This window comes from Dromiciops gliroides, chromosome 1 (assembly GCF_019393635.1).
Source record: "Dromiciops gliroides isolate mDroGli1 chromosome 1, mDroGli1.pri, whole genome shotgun sequence".
Taxonomy (NCBI): domain Eukaryota; kingdom Metazoa; phylum Chordata; class Mammalia; order Microbiotheria; family Microbiotheriidae; genus Dromiciops; species Dromiciops gliroides.
The window spans coordinates 37,923,286-37,937,752 of NC_057861.1; the positions used below are offsets into that span (position 1 = coordinate 37,923,286).

General features: G+C 37.9%; 1 protein-coding gene across 1 annotated transcript in view; it reads right to left on the reverse strand.

Moving 5' to 3' along the window:
• The window catches only part of SLC15A4 (solute carrier family 15 member 4), a 47,461-nt gene that overhangs the window by 10,518 nt on the left and 22,476 nt on the right, over positions 1-14,467 (reverse strand). The window contains exons 4-7 of the mRNA XM_043975210.1: positions 14,265-14,342; positions 13,298-13,466; positions 6,552-6,707; positions 3,838-3,996 (exon numbers count right to left, since the gene is read on the reverse strand). Of these exons, the coding sequence (XP_043831145.1) occupies positions 3,838-3,996; positions 6,552-6,707; positions 13,298-13,466; positions 14,265-14,342 (562 nt within the window). The remainder of the gene's footprint in view (positions 1-3,837; positions 3,997-6,551; positions 6,708-13,297; positions 13,467-14,264; positions 14,343-14,467) is intronic.

Below are 14,467 nucleotides of genomic sequence, written 5' to 3' on the forward strand. Positions count from 1 at the left end.
AAATCCATACTGGGGGAAAGACAATATTAAGTGATGCTAGAGAACTCCACATTTTCTACCATAAAGAACATTATGAAAGCATTAGAAAGATCAATGACAATTCAGAAACCCCTGCCACTTTGGCATGCATAGAATTGGGGAACCAGTTAAAACACTGTGGCATACCCCGAACTCTAGCAGCTTAAATACCTTAAAATTTAACAAGCATTTCCTTCCACAGGCAAAAGCACTGAAGCACATGGCCTAGTTTTGTGGTCCACCTCAATTTCTCCCACCCTTTCCCTACCCTATACCTATTTTTTTTTTAATCCTTTTTGTTTTTGTTTTGTTTTGACTTTTGAAAGGCACTGAAAAGACCTGGAATTCACCACACCTTTAAGTTCTTTAAGAGCACAAAAGGGTGCTTAGCAAATCTTTTGCTTTTTATTTTTGGTTTTTGGTTTTGCTTTGTTTTTTGACTTTTGTTTCTTTTGCTTTTCTTTAAAACTAAACTAAGTGACTTTTCAAAGACATTTTAAGTATATGCTGTGGGTGAGGCCATCGGGCCTCAGAAGCTACCAGAATTCTTTTTTTTTACTCTTTCTTTTTGAGAGAGGGTTATTGAACCCTATTGCTTGATACCTCACTGAAAACATTGAATATTGAATCTTGCTAATTGAAGTCTTATTTCTTTTTGATGAATTAATCACCACTTTAAGTATCTGCTACTGTTATACTAGAGAATTCATGTATAAGATGATGTGGTCTACTTGCTAAAAGAAGATTATGTAACAATGTCTAATATAATCAGCTATTTACATTCGTTTATTATTTATATGTCATTGTACTCTGGGTATGGTTTGGAATTATTGTATGTATCACTAATATGTTCTCAGTTATGCAGCATAGCACGCATTTTTACCATCATACTGTCTTTGGTGAAATTAATATGAGATTTTGGAAGTATGGAAACTTATCATTTCAGAGACTAACTTGCTGTGAACTCTAATGCAGGCCCTGGAGAGAATATATGTGCAACAAAAGGAGAGACAGGTATACGTAAGTCCATGGTTTGCTTATGATGGTGACTATGTAGAGCACAATTACTAGGCACAGTCCAGTATTCATCCTCTCTCCCTCCTAATTTAACTGAACTTATTTATCTTTTTATCTCACTCAGTTGAACTCACCTGTGGCCTAGCACAATCACTGGCTGTCTCAGAACCATGAGATATGCTATGATAACCTTTCCATAACATTTTCAGGTGTCATGAACACATACTAAATTTGGCTTTGATCCAGACACATGGTGGTAAAAAGTGTTACAGATTGCATAACTACCTCAACCCTCTATTAGAAGTCTAAGGATATAAAGGAGGGAATGTAATGGAATTTATTAATTTGATCATTGACAATGCTATGCTAAGGTTTAGTAAAAATACAGCAATTCAAACAGTTAAAGAAGAGAATCCAGCTTTCCAGACCAGAGTCCAGAATCCAGTTTTTCCAGACCAGAATCCAGTTTCCTCCTGATGACGTCTTACCACTTCAAGAAGACAAGAGAACTCAGAGACTTTATATGTTTTGTTAGTTTTTACTATCTCCTTTCTGTTATAATATACACTATCTGTAACATGTACTCTCTGCAGAGGCTCTCCCTTTGCAAGACTAATGTCAAAGCGTAGGTTCATGAGGACAAAAAAATCGCCCCTCCGGACAAAACTTTCCTCTCTTCCTTTTCTATATTGTTGTTCACATATTATTAGTTAGCAATAGTTATTATATTCTTTTTACTGTTCTGTCAAGGAAATATTTTGTTTCTTGAGGAACAAAAGGGGGGAATGTGGTAAAAAGTTTTAACAGTCGGTTAGATAATGGAGAGACGCCAGTTTTTTTTAGGACCACCCTTTTGGGGAGGAGACCAACAGCATGAGCTACGCACACCAGTCCGCCTGCGACGCAGGCCATATTGCCTGCTGAGCACTCGACTTCCGGGGTGCGAGCTTAAAAGGCAAGGAGAGAACGGAAGTGGGGCCTTTTTTTTCCTGCTCCGCTGGTCTCCTGGCTGCGCTACACAGACAGATGTGGACTGGAGTTTGACTCGGCCCGGCTCTCGGTTAACAGCACGCGCTTGACTCAGTCTCTCGCCCCAAAGGTGGCCTTCGGCTTTTGGTGAGTTTTATACGGAATATAGACTAAGCCTAGACTTAAGACGATTTGTATTGTATTTCTACTTTCCTATCCTTCTAATCAACATCACCTTGTGACTACCATACAATAAAAGCTCTATCTAGAAAACCAGAAGCTTCTTCCATTTACTAGTCTGGGAGATAAATTAAGGGAAAGGTTAAGTAGGGGAGATTTATGATCTAATATCCAATTTTAATCTCACATAAGAAAAGTTTATGGAAGAAGTGCCAGCTGCAAGTACTTAGGGACTGGTTATACCCAGGGGTAGGGGATAAATAAATGACAAAATTTATCTTGTACAAAATAAATAACATATTACAGGTGACTAAAAACTTGGAGAAATTATAAATGGGGGCTTTTTCACAACCTGGATGATGACAGAAGTCAGATTAAACTTAACAGCAACGTATATGAATTAATACACTTGGGTTCAACTAATCAACTCCATAAGGGATAGCCATGATAGGACAGGTTTGTCTGAAATGGACCTTGGGCTTATAGTGAGCCAAGAGTGGTAAGAACCAACAGCAAACAACCATCATCAGGCTATATGAAGGGAATCAATCAATCAATCACTAAATATTTATTAAGCACCCTGTAACATGGCCATAATAGTCCTGGGTTCCTCTGTCCTGGTCAGACCATAATCTAGAATACTGTCTTCAGTTTTAGACACTACATTTCAGGAAGAATATTGCTAAGCTAGAAATGTCCTCAGGAGGGCAATGAGGATGGTAGCCAAATGAGGATCAAGTTGAAGGGACCAGAGAGAAGACTTAAGAGAGAACATATTTGTTTTTAAGTATTTAAGGGGCTGTCACATGGAAGAGGGCTTAGACTTGTTCTGCTTGGCTCTAAAAGGCAAAAATTGGAACAATGAGTGAAAATCACAAAGAAGAAAATTGAAGCTTGATGTAAGCAAAAAATTCCTAATAATAAGAGTTATCTCAAGGTAGAATGGACTGCTGTGGGAGGTGGTGGGTTTCCATTCATTTGAAAACCTCAAGCAAAGGCTACGTGTCCATTTTGGGGGCATGATGTACCAAAGGCTCTTATTTAGGTACAAGATGCACCAGAGAGACACTGAGCAGCCTTTCTAGCTCTGACATGCTATGATTCTGTCTAATGAGGGTCAGGGGTCACTGTGAAAATACAAAATCGGGAGGTGTTTTGATGGCAGGTCACCATGAAAGCTTGGACTTAATCTGACAGCTTCTTAATCACCTAAATTCAAATGCATTTCCAGATTAAAGTACCAGTTATCAAGATACCATTGCATTTTTAAGCTACCATAGTTGCCATTTCTGACAGACATGGGTGTCTAGTTATAAGCAATGTTATCCAGCATACTTTGTGGTATTGCATACTTTGTAGTATGACCAACCAACTTTCTTACTATTACAGGTAAATATTTTAAGTAAGCCAGTTTACCAATACAGGAAATATGTCACACTAAATATTGGCATTTAATCAAAGCTCTATTTATTTATATGCTTTGAGTCTTTATCCACCACCAACAACCATTTGTGGAAACGAGCATCTGTGTAAGAAGAATAAAGGCTCCATGATAATTTCTGCAAGCCAAGTCCCATTACAAGAAATACTGCCCCTTCATTAAGGGCTGGCAGCAGATTACCCAAAAGCCGAGACCACACAAAGCGTCCTTACCAAAATCTGTGTGATTACTCATCCACCCAATGCCTTTCACAGAAACCAGCGCCAACAATCCTGAGCCAAAAAATGACCCAACTCCAGAGAAGAAAAAGAACAAGCCCATGATGGCACTCTGCATGGATTTTGGAGCAGCTGAATATGCAAATTCCAGCCCTGTAAAAAAAACAACAAAGAACATGGCATATTGGCCATTAAATGTAGCCTCGCAGAACTGACACCTAGGAAAAGCTTTAGAAGTGAATCCATTTTCACTTTGAAACCTACTGCATTAGACTCGCAGGCTCTAAAGTGACCATCACCACTTTTCAAGACTAGTCACAAAACCTCAGAATTAGAAGGAATCTCAAAGGCCGTCAAGCATAACCCAAATCAGCCAAAGCACCGCTCCTTCAACACACCTGACAAGTTAGTGGGACCTCCAGCAAGAGGGGATGCACTCCCTCTCAATGCTGCCCCTACACTCAGGGAGTTTTCACCAAGCCCTGCCGCTCATTCTATCCTCAGGGGCCAAGCACAGCTAATCTAATCATTCTTCCAAATGACAGTCCTTCCAATATTAAAAGAAAAGTATCACAAACTTCCCCTATGGCTCATCTCTTCCAGGAGAAATATGTCCAGTTACTTCACCTGATCCTCACAAGGAATGAGGCTGAGCCACATTCTTTCTTGACTCACCTTTATTTACTTCCTAAAACTATTTTCTACTTTGGGAGTGAAGGGGCCCCCAGTCTTTCTGGATATGTCCTCTGAATGCTCTTGGGATTACTGGTGTTCTTCCTAACGTGCAGGACTCAGAACTGAACACAACACTCCAAACATGGTCTAACCAGGGCAGAGTAAAGGGGGCTACCCCTCTCTATTGTGGTGTTTCTTCTTAGGCCCCCTAAGAATGAATTGTCTGTCTGGGTTACCAAATCATCCAACTGACTCACACTAATCTGAGAATACACTCAAACCTCCAGGTCTTCTTCAGACAAATGGCTGTCGACCCACATCTCCTCTATCTTGTATTGATAAAGGTTTTGGAGTTGTTGTTGTTTTCAACTGCAGTGGACGACTTTAACTGTATACCTCTTGAATTTCATCTTCTAATATTCAGCCCTGGCTCCTCAGCTGGCAGGATCCCTTTATCACCTAGGACTCTGCTTTGTGTCAAAGGCAAATTTATACACGTTAATAATGATCTATGCCTCAATGTAAATCAGCCACAAAACCTTGGGGATCATCATCTTCAACCAAAGGCCAAATGGCTCAGCTTTTCTTGGTGTGTGTTAGGATGCAAAAAGTGACCTTTTGATAGAATCTCTCCTTCCTTTCTTGGTATGAGACAAGCTAATGATCATGAGCTGATGATCATGTGATTATGATACAATCATCACAGATAACACTTCAAGAAATGGATGTTTATAATATTGTACACCGGTACATTATTTCTAAATGTGTACAAGAAATAAGGATAAAGTTTCTCTCCTGATTCAGCTGTCTATAATCACTATACTAACTACTTCCTTACTTGGAGATAAATAGGTCACCAATCATTCTACTCAGAATGGCAGGATTATAGATTACAGACTACCTGTTACTTGTTTTACCACTGAGTATATTCACTAGTTCAGAAACACAAATCTACATGGGGCCCAAGTTAGAATTAACCACAATATCTTCTACTGACTTCAAAAGTAAAATATTAAATATGTGTATGAAATTATTTGGGAAAATGAATATGCTGAATGTTATTATATCTGACTGAGTAAAGTTCTACTTCCTTTCCCTGATTTTCTTTCTCTGGAAAGATGAAGTCATCAATGTAGACACTATATGGGAGGACTCTCTCACTACACCTTTTTGCCAGTGTCAGAATTCAGCTAAAAACTCATTTTTAGAGAGTGCTAAATCTTACAAACTGGTAGAAAGGTTTCAAAGCCTACTTTCTTGCCCTTTCTTATACCACAGGTAAATTAGGACTATAATCTACAGACGATAAAAATAAAGGCATTACCACTTTAAAATCAAAACCACTTTTAAAAAAATTCTATGTTTGTTGGGGTTTTTTTGCTAATTAATATTCCATCCTTTTCATAAATGGAAATGAGTTTTTTCAAACGTCATCTCTTCACCTTTTGTAAAAGGGAAAAATACTACTCCTAAGACTTACTTGTAGAGCTGCTACAAGTTGGCATTAATACAGATTTGCATTAATCAAGCAGAACCTGCAAACAAGTTTTGGTAAAGTATGGTGATTAAATTTGGAAAAGTTTTATTATATTTTTACAGGGGAAGCCAGCCAGCCATAGGCATGTGACTGTTGAAGAGAGTATAAACTGTCAAAAATTAAAACACTCAAAAGAGGATACCCATTTGAGATAGGGCACATTTCCTACCTACATAAAATATTCCCTCCCCTAAATAACCTCATATTTACTTTAAAGGTAAAGAAGATATTTATATCTGATATCCTCAGTGAATCAGAAACTATGTATTCAAAACAACTTCAAAAACAAGGCTATTTCTTTGGATTAAAAGTGATATATGTAGATCTACCAAATGCCAGGAGAATTTATAAATATTATTTCTAAACTATACATTTTAAGGGGGCAGCAAGTAGGTGTATATCAATAGGCCTTAATGGATTTGCCATGATTCAAAGCCCATTGCTGAATCTGTAACAACACTTTGAGCCCATTTGCTGAATTTATAACAACACTTACCTGCTATACTTGCAAATATTTCACTCATTCCAATCAACACATACTGTGGAACCTGCCACCATATTGGCAAATCAGCAGCATGGTAGGTAACATTTCCAATTGTCTGATTAATTGTTTTCTCCTTCACAATGTCCAGTCTTTTACTCTCTAAAATTCCTAGAAATAAAAATACAAAGGTTTTTTGTTTGTTTGTACAGGATTCTTAGAAGTAGTGGAATTTGACTGGTAATCTTTATCTAGTCCCTCTCCTTCATCATCTCACATAAACATTAGATTATATGTCTGTTATAAATGTAGCTGGGGCAGCTAGGTGGTGCAGTGGATAGAGCACCGGCCCTGGAGTCAGGAGGACCTGAGTTCAAATCCTGGCTCAGACACTTAACACTTACTAGCTGCGTAACCCTGGGCAAGTCACTTAACCCCAATTGCCTCACTAAAAAAAAAAAAATGCAGCTAACAGTTCAAATAAAGTTGTACAGCTCAAGTGTTAGCAGTTCAAGCAGCACAGCTCAAAGAATCCAAGCAGGCAGCAGAGTGTAGGTGAAGGCATTTTTATTCATCTTTGAAGATGGGCACTCTTCTGAATGTGCCAGAGAGTGCACTAAAGTGAGGTCCTGCACCTTGATTTATACCCACCAAGGGTCCCTCTCAATCAATCACATTACAGTTGCCATTTATATACAGCATTACAGAAACAACCAATGACAGCATATAGTACCAACCTCCCATATATGGTAACTATAAGGACCAATCAGATTGTATCAATGAACCAATCAAACTGTCCCATTAACAACCAATCAGATTGCAACAGTAGACCAATCAGATTAAGACACTAGGCCTTAACCTTATTCTGGGCAAGAATGTCAATTCCTCACTAGAACAGTGCTGTGTTAACATACATAAACATATTTAACTTCAAGAAACAAAACTTAGGTTGGAGTTAGAACATCAGGGTCACATAGGATCACCTCGGGAGCCTCAAGGTTAACTCCCAGCCTAACTCAGCTCCCACAAAGTACAGGCCCCCTTCCAGGCCCTGCTCTGGCCTAAGGCCCAGGGGCCTCAGCTACTCAGAGCCTTGTGTGCCTGGTGGCCCCCTGCTGGGAAGTTCAAGCAACAAAGTTGTGGGGCTTGAAACTAAACTCACTCTCCCTGAGAAGAGTCCAAATATGGCCTTTTCTGTCATGTCAAAATTGAAATAAATACTTATATAGTAGCATTTAGACTTCTTTACAGGTACTACTGGTGATTTCTAGAATTATTTTCTATTCCTGCCTTCTATCATTTTATTTGAAAAAAACTTTACAGCCAAATAGAAGGCACTCTTTCTCTCCTTACCCTGCAAGCTTCATAAATCATCCTCTAATAGACAGGGAAGCAGATACTTGAAGTAAAGCTTTCTTTTTTAAGTTTATAAAGTCAATGGTACTTCTTTTGTTAGTGCATCAGAAGATCTAAATTTTACTCAATGAAGCAACTCCAAAATATATATTTACATATACATGTATGTGAGGATGGTAAATAGCCACTGTTTAGGAAGGGGTAATAAAAGAGAGAGGTGGTTGAGGTAGTCTCTAATTGAAAATTGATATTGTAAAATAAAGGAAGTAGAGAAAATGGCAAAAAGATATGCAACTGAGGCAGCTAGGTGGTTCAGTGGATAAAGCACTGGCCCTGGATTCAGGAGGACCTGAGTTCAAATCCAGCCTCAGACACTTGTGTGACTCTGGATAAGTTACTTAACCCCCCAATCCCCCGCAACTGAGGTTCTTACATTTTAAGTAAGAAGCATATAAACACTGTGACATCAAGAAAGTAATACATTTAAGAAAATGCTACTTTCATTTGGAACGCAGTTTTAAAAATCGATGTGAAAATTTCTTTATACATGCATGTAATAGGGAAAATTCTAAATAAATAAATGAAAGACAATGATACTTTCCACGGACCTCTGTATAGAGGGAAATGTTTTTATGATGGCTTGTGTAATTCTATTATGATATGCTCTTTATTCCCTACTTTCATTCATCACCAAAAATTTAAAAGGAAAAAAAACCTTTCAGATATAACTTTGCACAGAGCTGGTACCCAAAGTGTGTTCAGTTAAGACTAGAAAACAAAAGACATTAATGATTTGCCAACACAGAGCTTCAAGAAAATTCCATTAATATGCTTTGGGAATAGGGGCAGCTGGTGGCACGGTAGATAAAGCACTGGCCCTGGATTCAGGAGGGCCTGAGTTAAAATCCAGCCTCAGACACTTGACACTTACTAGCTGTGTGACCCTGGGCAAGTCACTTAACCCCCACTGCCCCACCAAAAAAAAAATGCTTTGGGGATGAAAATCTGCGAAAGTTGATGCCACCAAACCTGAACTGTATTCATTATCCACCAATAGTGACTACCATACTAATTCAGAAAGTAAGCCTGCATTTCTTCCATTCCTTTCATTAATTTCTGGCATATACTAATAAGCTCTGTGGCAGATCTAGAATTAGACCCTTCAAAGGGAGGTGGAACCATTTGAATACATACAACTCCAAGTAATATGTCAGAAGTTGTGTGTGTAATATCTGCCTTAAGTCGGTCTTCCAAGTTAAATCTTATACTGGCTAAACTTATGACCTAGGATATCTAGAAAATAAAGATTCTACTTACCCAAATACTTTCAAAAGCGTTCAAAAATTTGGAGGACTGTCATGAGAGATATGACTAGCTCTGCTTAGCTCCAGAGGGTAGAATTTATAAAAGGCAAATGCAGACTTGATGGAAGGGAAAAGTTCCTAACTCTTGGAGCTGCCAAAAAGTAGAAGAGGCCACCTCAAGTAGTAAAGGGTTTCTCAACACAGATTTTCAACCTTCCCCACACTAAATGACCACTTGAAAATTAAGTTGGGGAAAGGATTCTGGTTCAGGTATGAACAAGTTTAACCTGGACTGGACTATGTAGCCTCAGAGGTCACTGTGATTCTGGGATAAACATTTCCTCAGCTCTATCGATTAGAAAGCAGGGCACATTTTTTACTATTCAACTCGTCACTTCCACTGGATATCTAGTGGTATACACTTAACTTTCGTGGAATTAAAAGATGATGTCTTTAATCCTGATCAACTTAAAAAATCTCTTTCCTTTTCACAAAAAAAAAACAAAACCCTTTGAAAACACCTTAGTGTAACCATATGCACATATCATAAATGAACTTAATTTTAAGCAAAAAAAAATTTTTTTGAATCAAACATCCTTTTGTAGGACAAATGTATAAGCTGCTGTTTACATTAACCTCACTGCTGACCAGGAGTAATGATTAGGCTCAACAAAAATTTGCGCCATTTGATCCACTATCCACCTGAAGTGAGTCCTATGATGTAGTACAAAAGGTTCTTAATTTTTCTGGCTCCCTTCTCAGAGCAATGTTTTAAATGCATAAAGTAAAATACAGGAAATTACAAAGGAATTGGACCTGAGTTCAAAATTCCATTCGTGACACTTATTGGCTGTGTGGCCCTGGGCAGATTTCCTATGCATCAGACAATTCCCTAGAACTTACCAAGTCAAGAGATCTGAGTTAGTAGAGTTCAATTACATTCCTTCCTTCTTGAACCTTTTCAGGACTTCCTAACATGGACTTTCAGTCTATACCCCTGTACATACAGAATGAATCCTCCAGATTAGCCACAATCTTTGTTCGGGAAGAACAAGAGGGTAAAATCCCACTTCTCTCTAGCTCTGAGATCATAGGTAAAGTCCCTCATACTTATACTACCTACCTTGTGAGATTGTTAAAACTCAAATGAAGTAATATATCAGCTAGGTATCACAGTGGATAAAGCACCAACACTGGATTCAGGAGGACCTGAGTTCAAATCCAACCCCAGACACTTGTCATTTACTAGCTGTATGACCCTGGGCAAGTCACTTAACCCTCATTGCCCCACCCTCCAAAAAATTATGCCTTAGACCAACATCTTACATTGTATACCAAAATAGGGTCAAAATGAGTACATGATTTAGACATAAAGGGTGATATCATACGTAAATTAGGAGACGAAGGAATAGTTTACCTCTCAGATCTATGAAGAAGAGAGCAATTTATAACCAAATAAGAGATAGAGAATATTATAAAATACAAAATAGATTATTTAGATGACATTGAATTAAAAAGGTTTCGTACAATTTATAGCAACTCTTTGTGGTGGCTAAGAATTGGAAATCAAAGGAATGCCCATCAATTGGGGAATGACTAAACAAGCTATGGTATATGATTGTAATGGAATATTATTGTGCTATAAGAAATAACAAGTAGGATGATTTCAGAAAAACCTGGAAAGACTCATATGAACTGATATATAGTGAAATGAGCAGAACCAGAAGAACACTGCGCATAATAACAGCATTACTGCTCTATGAGCAAATGGAATGACTTAACTACTCTCAGGGTACAATGATCCAAAACAATCCCAAAGGACTAATGATGAAGCATACTATCCACCTCCAGAGAAAGAACTGATATTGCCTGAACACAGACTGAAGCATGCTGTTTTGTGCTTTCTTTTTTTTTTTTACTTGAGTCTTTTTATATAAAATTACTAATATGGTAATGTTTTACACATATATAACCTATGTCTTATTGCTTACCACCTCAGGGAATAAGAGGGAAGGAATGAGAGAGGAAAAGAATTTGGAACTCTAAACTTTAGATGAATTCAAAAACAAAAACAAAACAAAGAGAAAAAAACAGGCTTCCTTGAAGGGTAGGAATAACAGATCAGACTTCCTTGAAGGACAATCTGTGGGAAAGAAATAACAGATTTCCTTGACATAAGAATAGATCATTGGGGTAGCCAACCCAAGGAGGGGAGGGGAGGAGAGGAAGGGAAGCAAAAAGAAAGAAATTTACATGATAACTTTGTTGTATATTTGGAGGGAATAGCAAGTTATTCATGGTAGATCTGCAGCTTCGTGTGCAATCATCTTTTTTATTGTACTGTGTAATAGAAATGGTTGTTTTGTTCCAGGAATTGAAAATAAAATTTTAAAAAGTTTTTGTACAAACAGAAGCAATGCAGTCAAAATCAGAAGGGAAGCAGAAAGCTAGGGAACAATTTTTACAGCCAGTGTTTCTGACCAAGGCCTCATTTCTAAAATACATAGGAAACTAAATCAAATGTATAAGAATGAAAGTCATTCCCTAATTTAGAAATGGTCAAAGTATATGAACAGGCAATTTTCAGATGAAGAAAGCTATCTATTGTCATATGAAAAAATGCTCTACATGACTATTGATTAGAGAAATGCAAATTAAAACAATTCTGAGGTACCACCTCATACCTATCAAATTGGCTAATATGACAAAAAAAGGAAAATAATAAATGTTGGAGAAGCTGTAGAAAAACTGGAAAACTCATGCATTATTGGTGGGGTTGTGAACTGATCCAACCATTCTAGAGCGCAATTTGTAACTATGCCCAAAGGGCTATTGGGCTATCATATCCTTTGACCCAGTAATACTACTACTAGGTCTGTATCCCAAAGAGATCATAGAAAAGGGAATGGACCCACATGTACAAAAATATTTATGGCAGCTCACTTTGTGGTAGCAAAGAATTGGAAATTGAGGGAATGCCCATCAATTGGGGAATGGCTGAACAAGTTGTGGTATATGAATGTAATGGAATACTATTGTGCTATAAGAAATGATGAGCAAGGCAGATTTCAGAAAAATCTGGTAAGACAAGTGGACTGATGCTGAGTGAAGTGAGAAAAACCAGGAGAACACCGTACACAGTAACAGCAGCATTGTGTGATGATCAGCTATGACAGACTTGGTTTTTATCAGCAGTGCAATGATCCGAAACAATTTCAAAGAACTCATGATGGAAAGTGTTCGCCATATCCAGAAAAAAGAACTATGGATTCTGAATGCAGATTGAACCATACTGTTTCTACTTTTTGGTTGTTTTTTTTTTCTTTTTTGAGGTTTCCCCCTTGTGTTCTGATTCTTCTTTCACAACATAACTAATGCAGAAATATGTTTAATGTGATTGTACATATATAACCTATATCAGATTGCTTTCTGTCTTGAGGAGCGGGAAGAAAAATTTGGAACTAAAAATCTTATGAAAACAAATGTTGAAAACTATCTTTACATGTAACTGGAAAATAATAAAATACTTTTATGATAAAAAAAAATCATGCCTATCTTCCAGGGGAATAAAGAAACCAAAAGCCACTGAGGTGGTATAGTGAATAGAATGCTGGGCCTAAAGTCAGGAGGATCTAAATTCAAATATGACCTCAGACCTTTACTAGCTGTGTGAACCCTGAGAAAGTTACTTAACCTCCATTTGCCTGTTTCCTCATCTGTAAATGGGGATAATAACAACACCTAGCTCCAGGGTTGGTGTGAAGACCAAATGAGATAAATAATGGGAAAGCACTTAACAAAGCATCTAGCACATAAATGGTTTTTTTCCCCTTTCTTCCTTCATGCATTATTTAAGCAAACAAGAAAAATAATATACTTTGTTCCCTAATATGCACTACCCTATCCAATCCCTTCCCAAGAATATAAAGAGTAAAATTACTACATTCTACAACATGAGTCTTGGGAAATATGCTATGTCGTGCACAAACCTGTTATGCCACTCGCCTGGCACCATCATTGACATGGTCTGGGAATCTGTAATAGGAAGTTCCTCTGGGGCTGAAATGTGAGTTAGTTCTATGTACCAGGACACATTCTTACCTGCAGCTAAGGCTGAGCACATCACAAAGAACATGCCAACGGCAATCCTTCTTAAAGATGATGGCAGCAAACCATTTCTCTTCAAAATAGGATCTACTAATTTATCCTTTACAGGTATAAGGACCAGGATCAGCAATGCATCAAACATAGTCAACCAGGCTGCTGGAAACTGGACAATTAAAATGGAGACAGTAGGTGACCGGCCCATGACAAAGGTATCTAAATTACCAAAGTCTAAATTACATAAATATCTTTTTTTAGAAAAAGGAAGAAACCCTTGTATACAGTACATTTCATTTTTAAGTCCCCTTACTACCAACATATGTATTTACTCATGGTTCATTTCATAGCTGTATAGTTGAGGAAGAAATACTTCATATCTTTAGAAATAAGGCAGATCAGTATTCCTTTCTTCCTTTTCTCCAGTAAGGGAGAAGTTACCAGCCAAATATCCATTGCCACTTAGTTATATAAAACAGCAAGCACTCTATGTAACACTACTCTCTCTCTATGCATTTTTGTGAAAGGGCAGTTATTCTTCAGGCCGAGGCACCTCCAGGCAACAGATAGAATTAATACCACAAATTCAACTAAGTCTACTAGTCCACCAAACTAAACAACTCCAGGTATGATGTAGCTGGCCGTCCTCCAGTGCTCAGGCATGATGTGCGATGTTTAAGGAACAAAGCACGCTAAGCTAGCTCTCCATTACAAATATACTGCCGACAACCACACAACCGCCCACTACCAGAATCCACACTTTAGCCTTTCTCTGTGGAAGCAGAGAAGAAATCCATGCTACCTAAGCAACTGTTACATTTCACCTAGAACACTTTTACTTCTTACACTGTTTCTCCCACAACTACTCTTAGAGGGTTTGGTATAGAGGGAAAGGAGTTGCAGGAAGGAGGAATTTTGTTCCGCATAAGCCTATTTTCAGAAGTGAAATAATTATAGCTTTATTTACCGTATGTGGAGTGGTTGTGATACTTGAAATTTCTGGGATTCTCAAATGAAGACTCTGCAAAACATATGTTGTCTGCATCTAGGTATAATAGAGATGTAACATTAAGAATGAGTTTTAAAGATGCAAATATGATTCCTCTACAGATATACGTCCACACAGATGCCTACACGGAGGGGGTCAGTCTAAGCAAGTATAGAGATTCA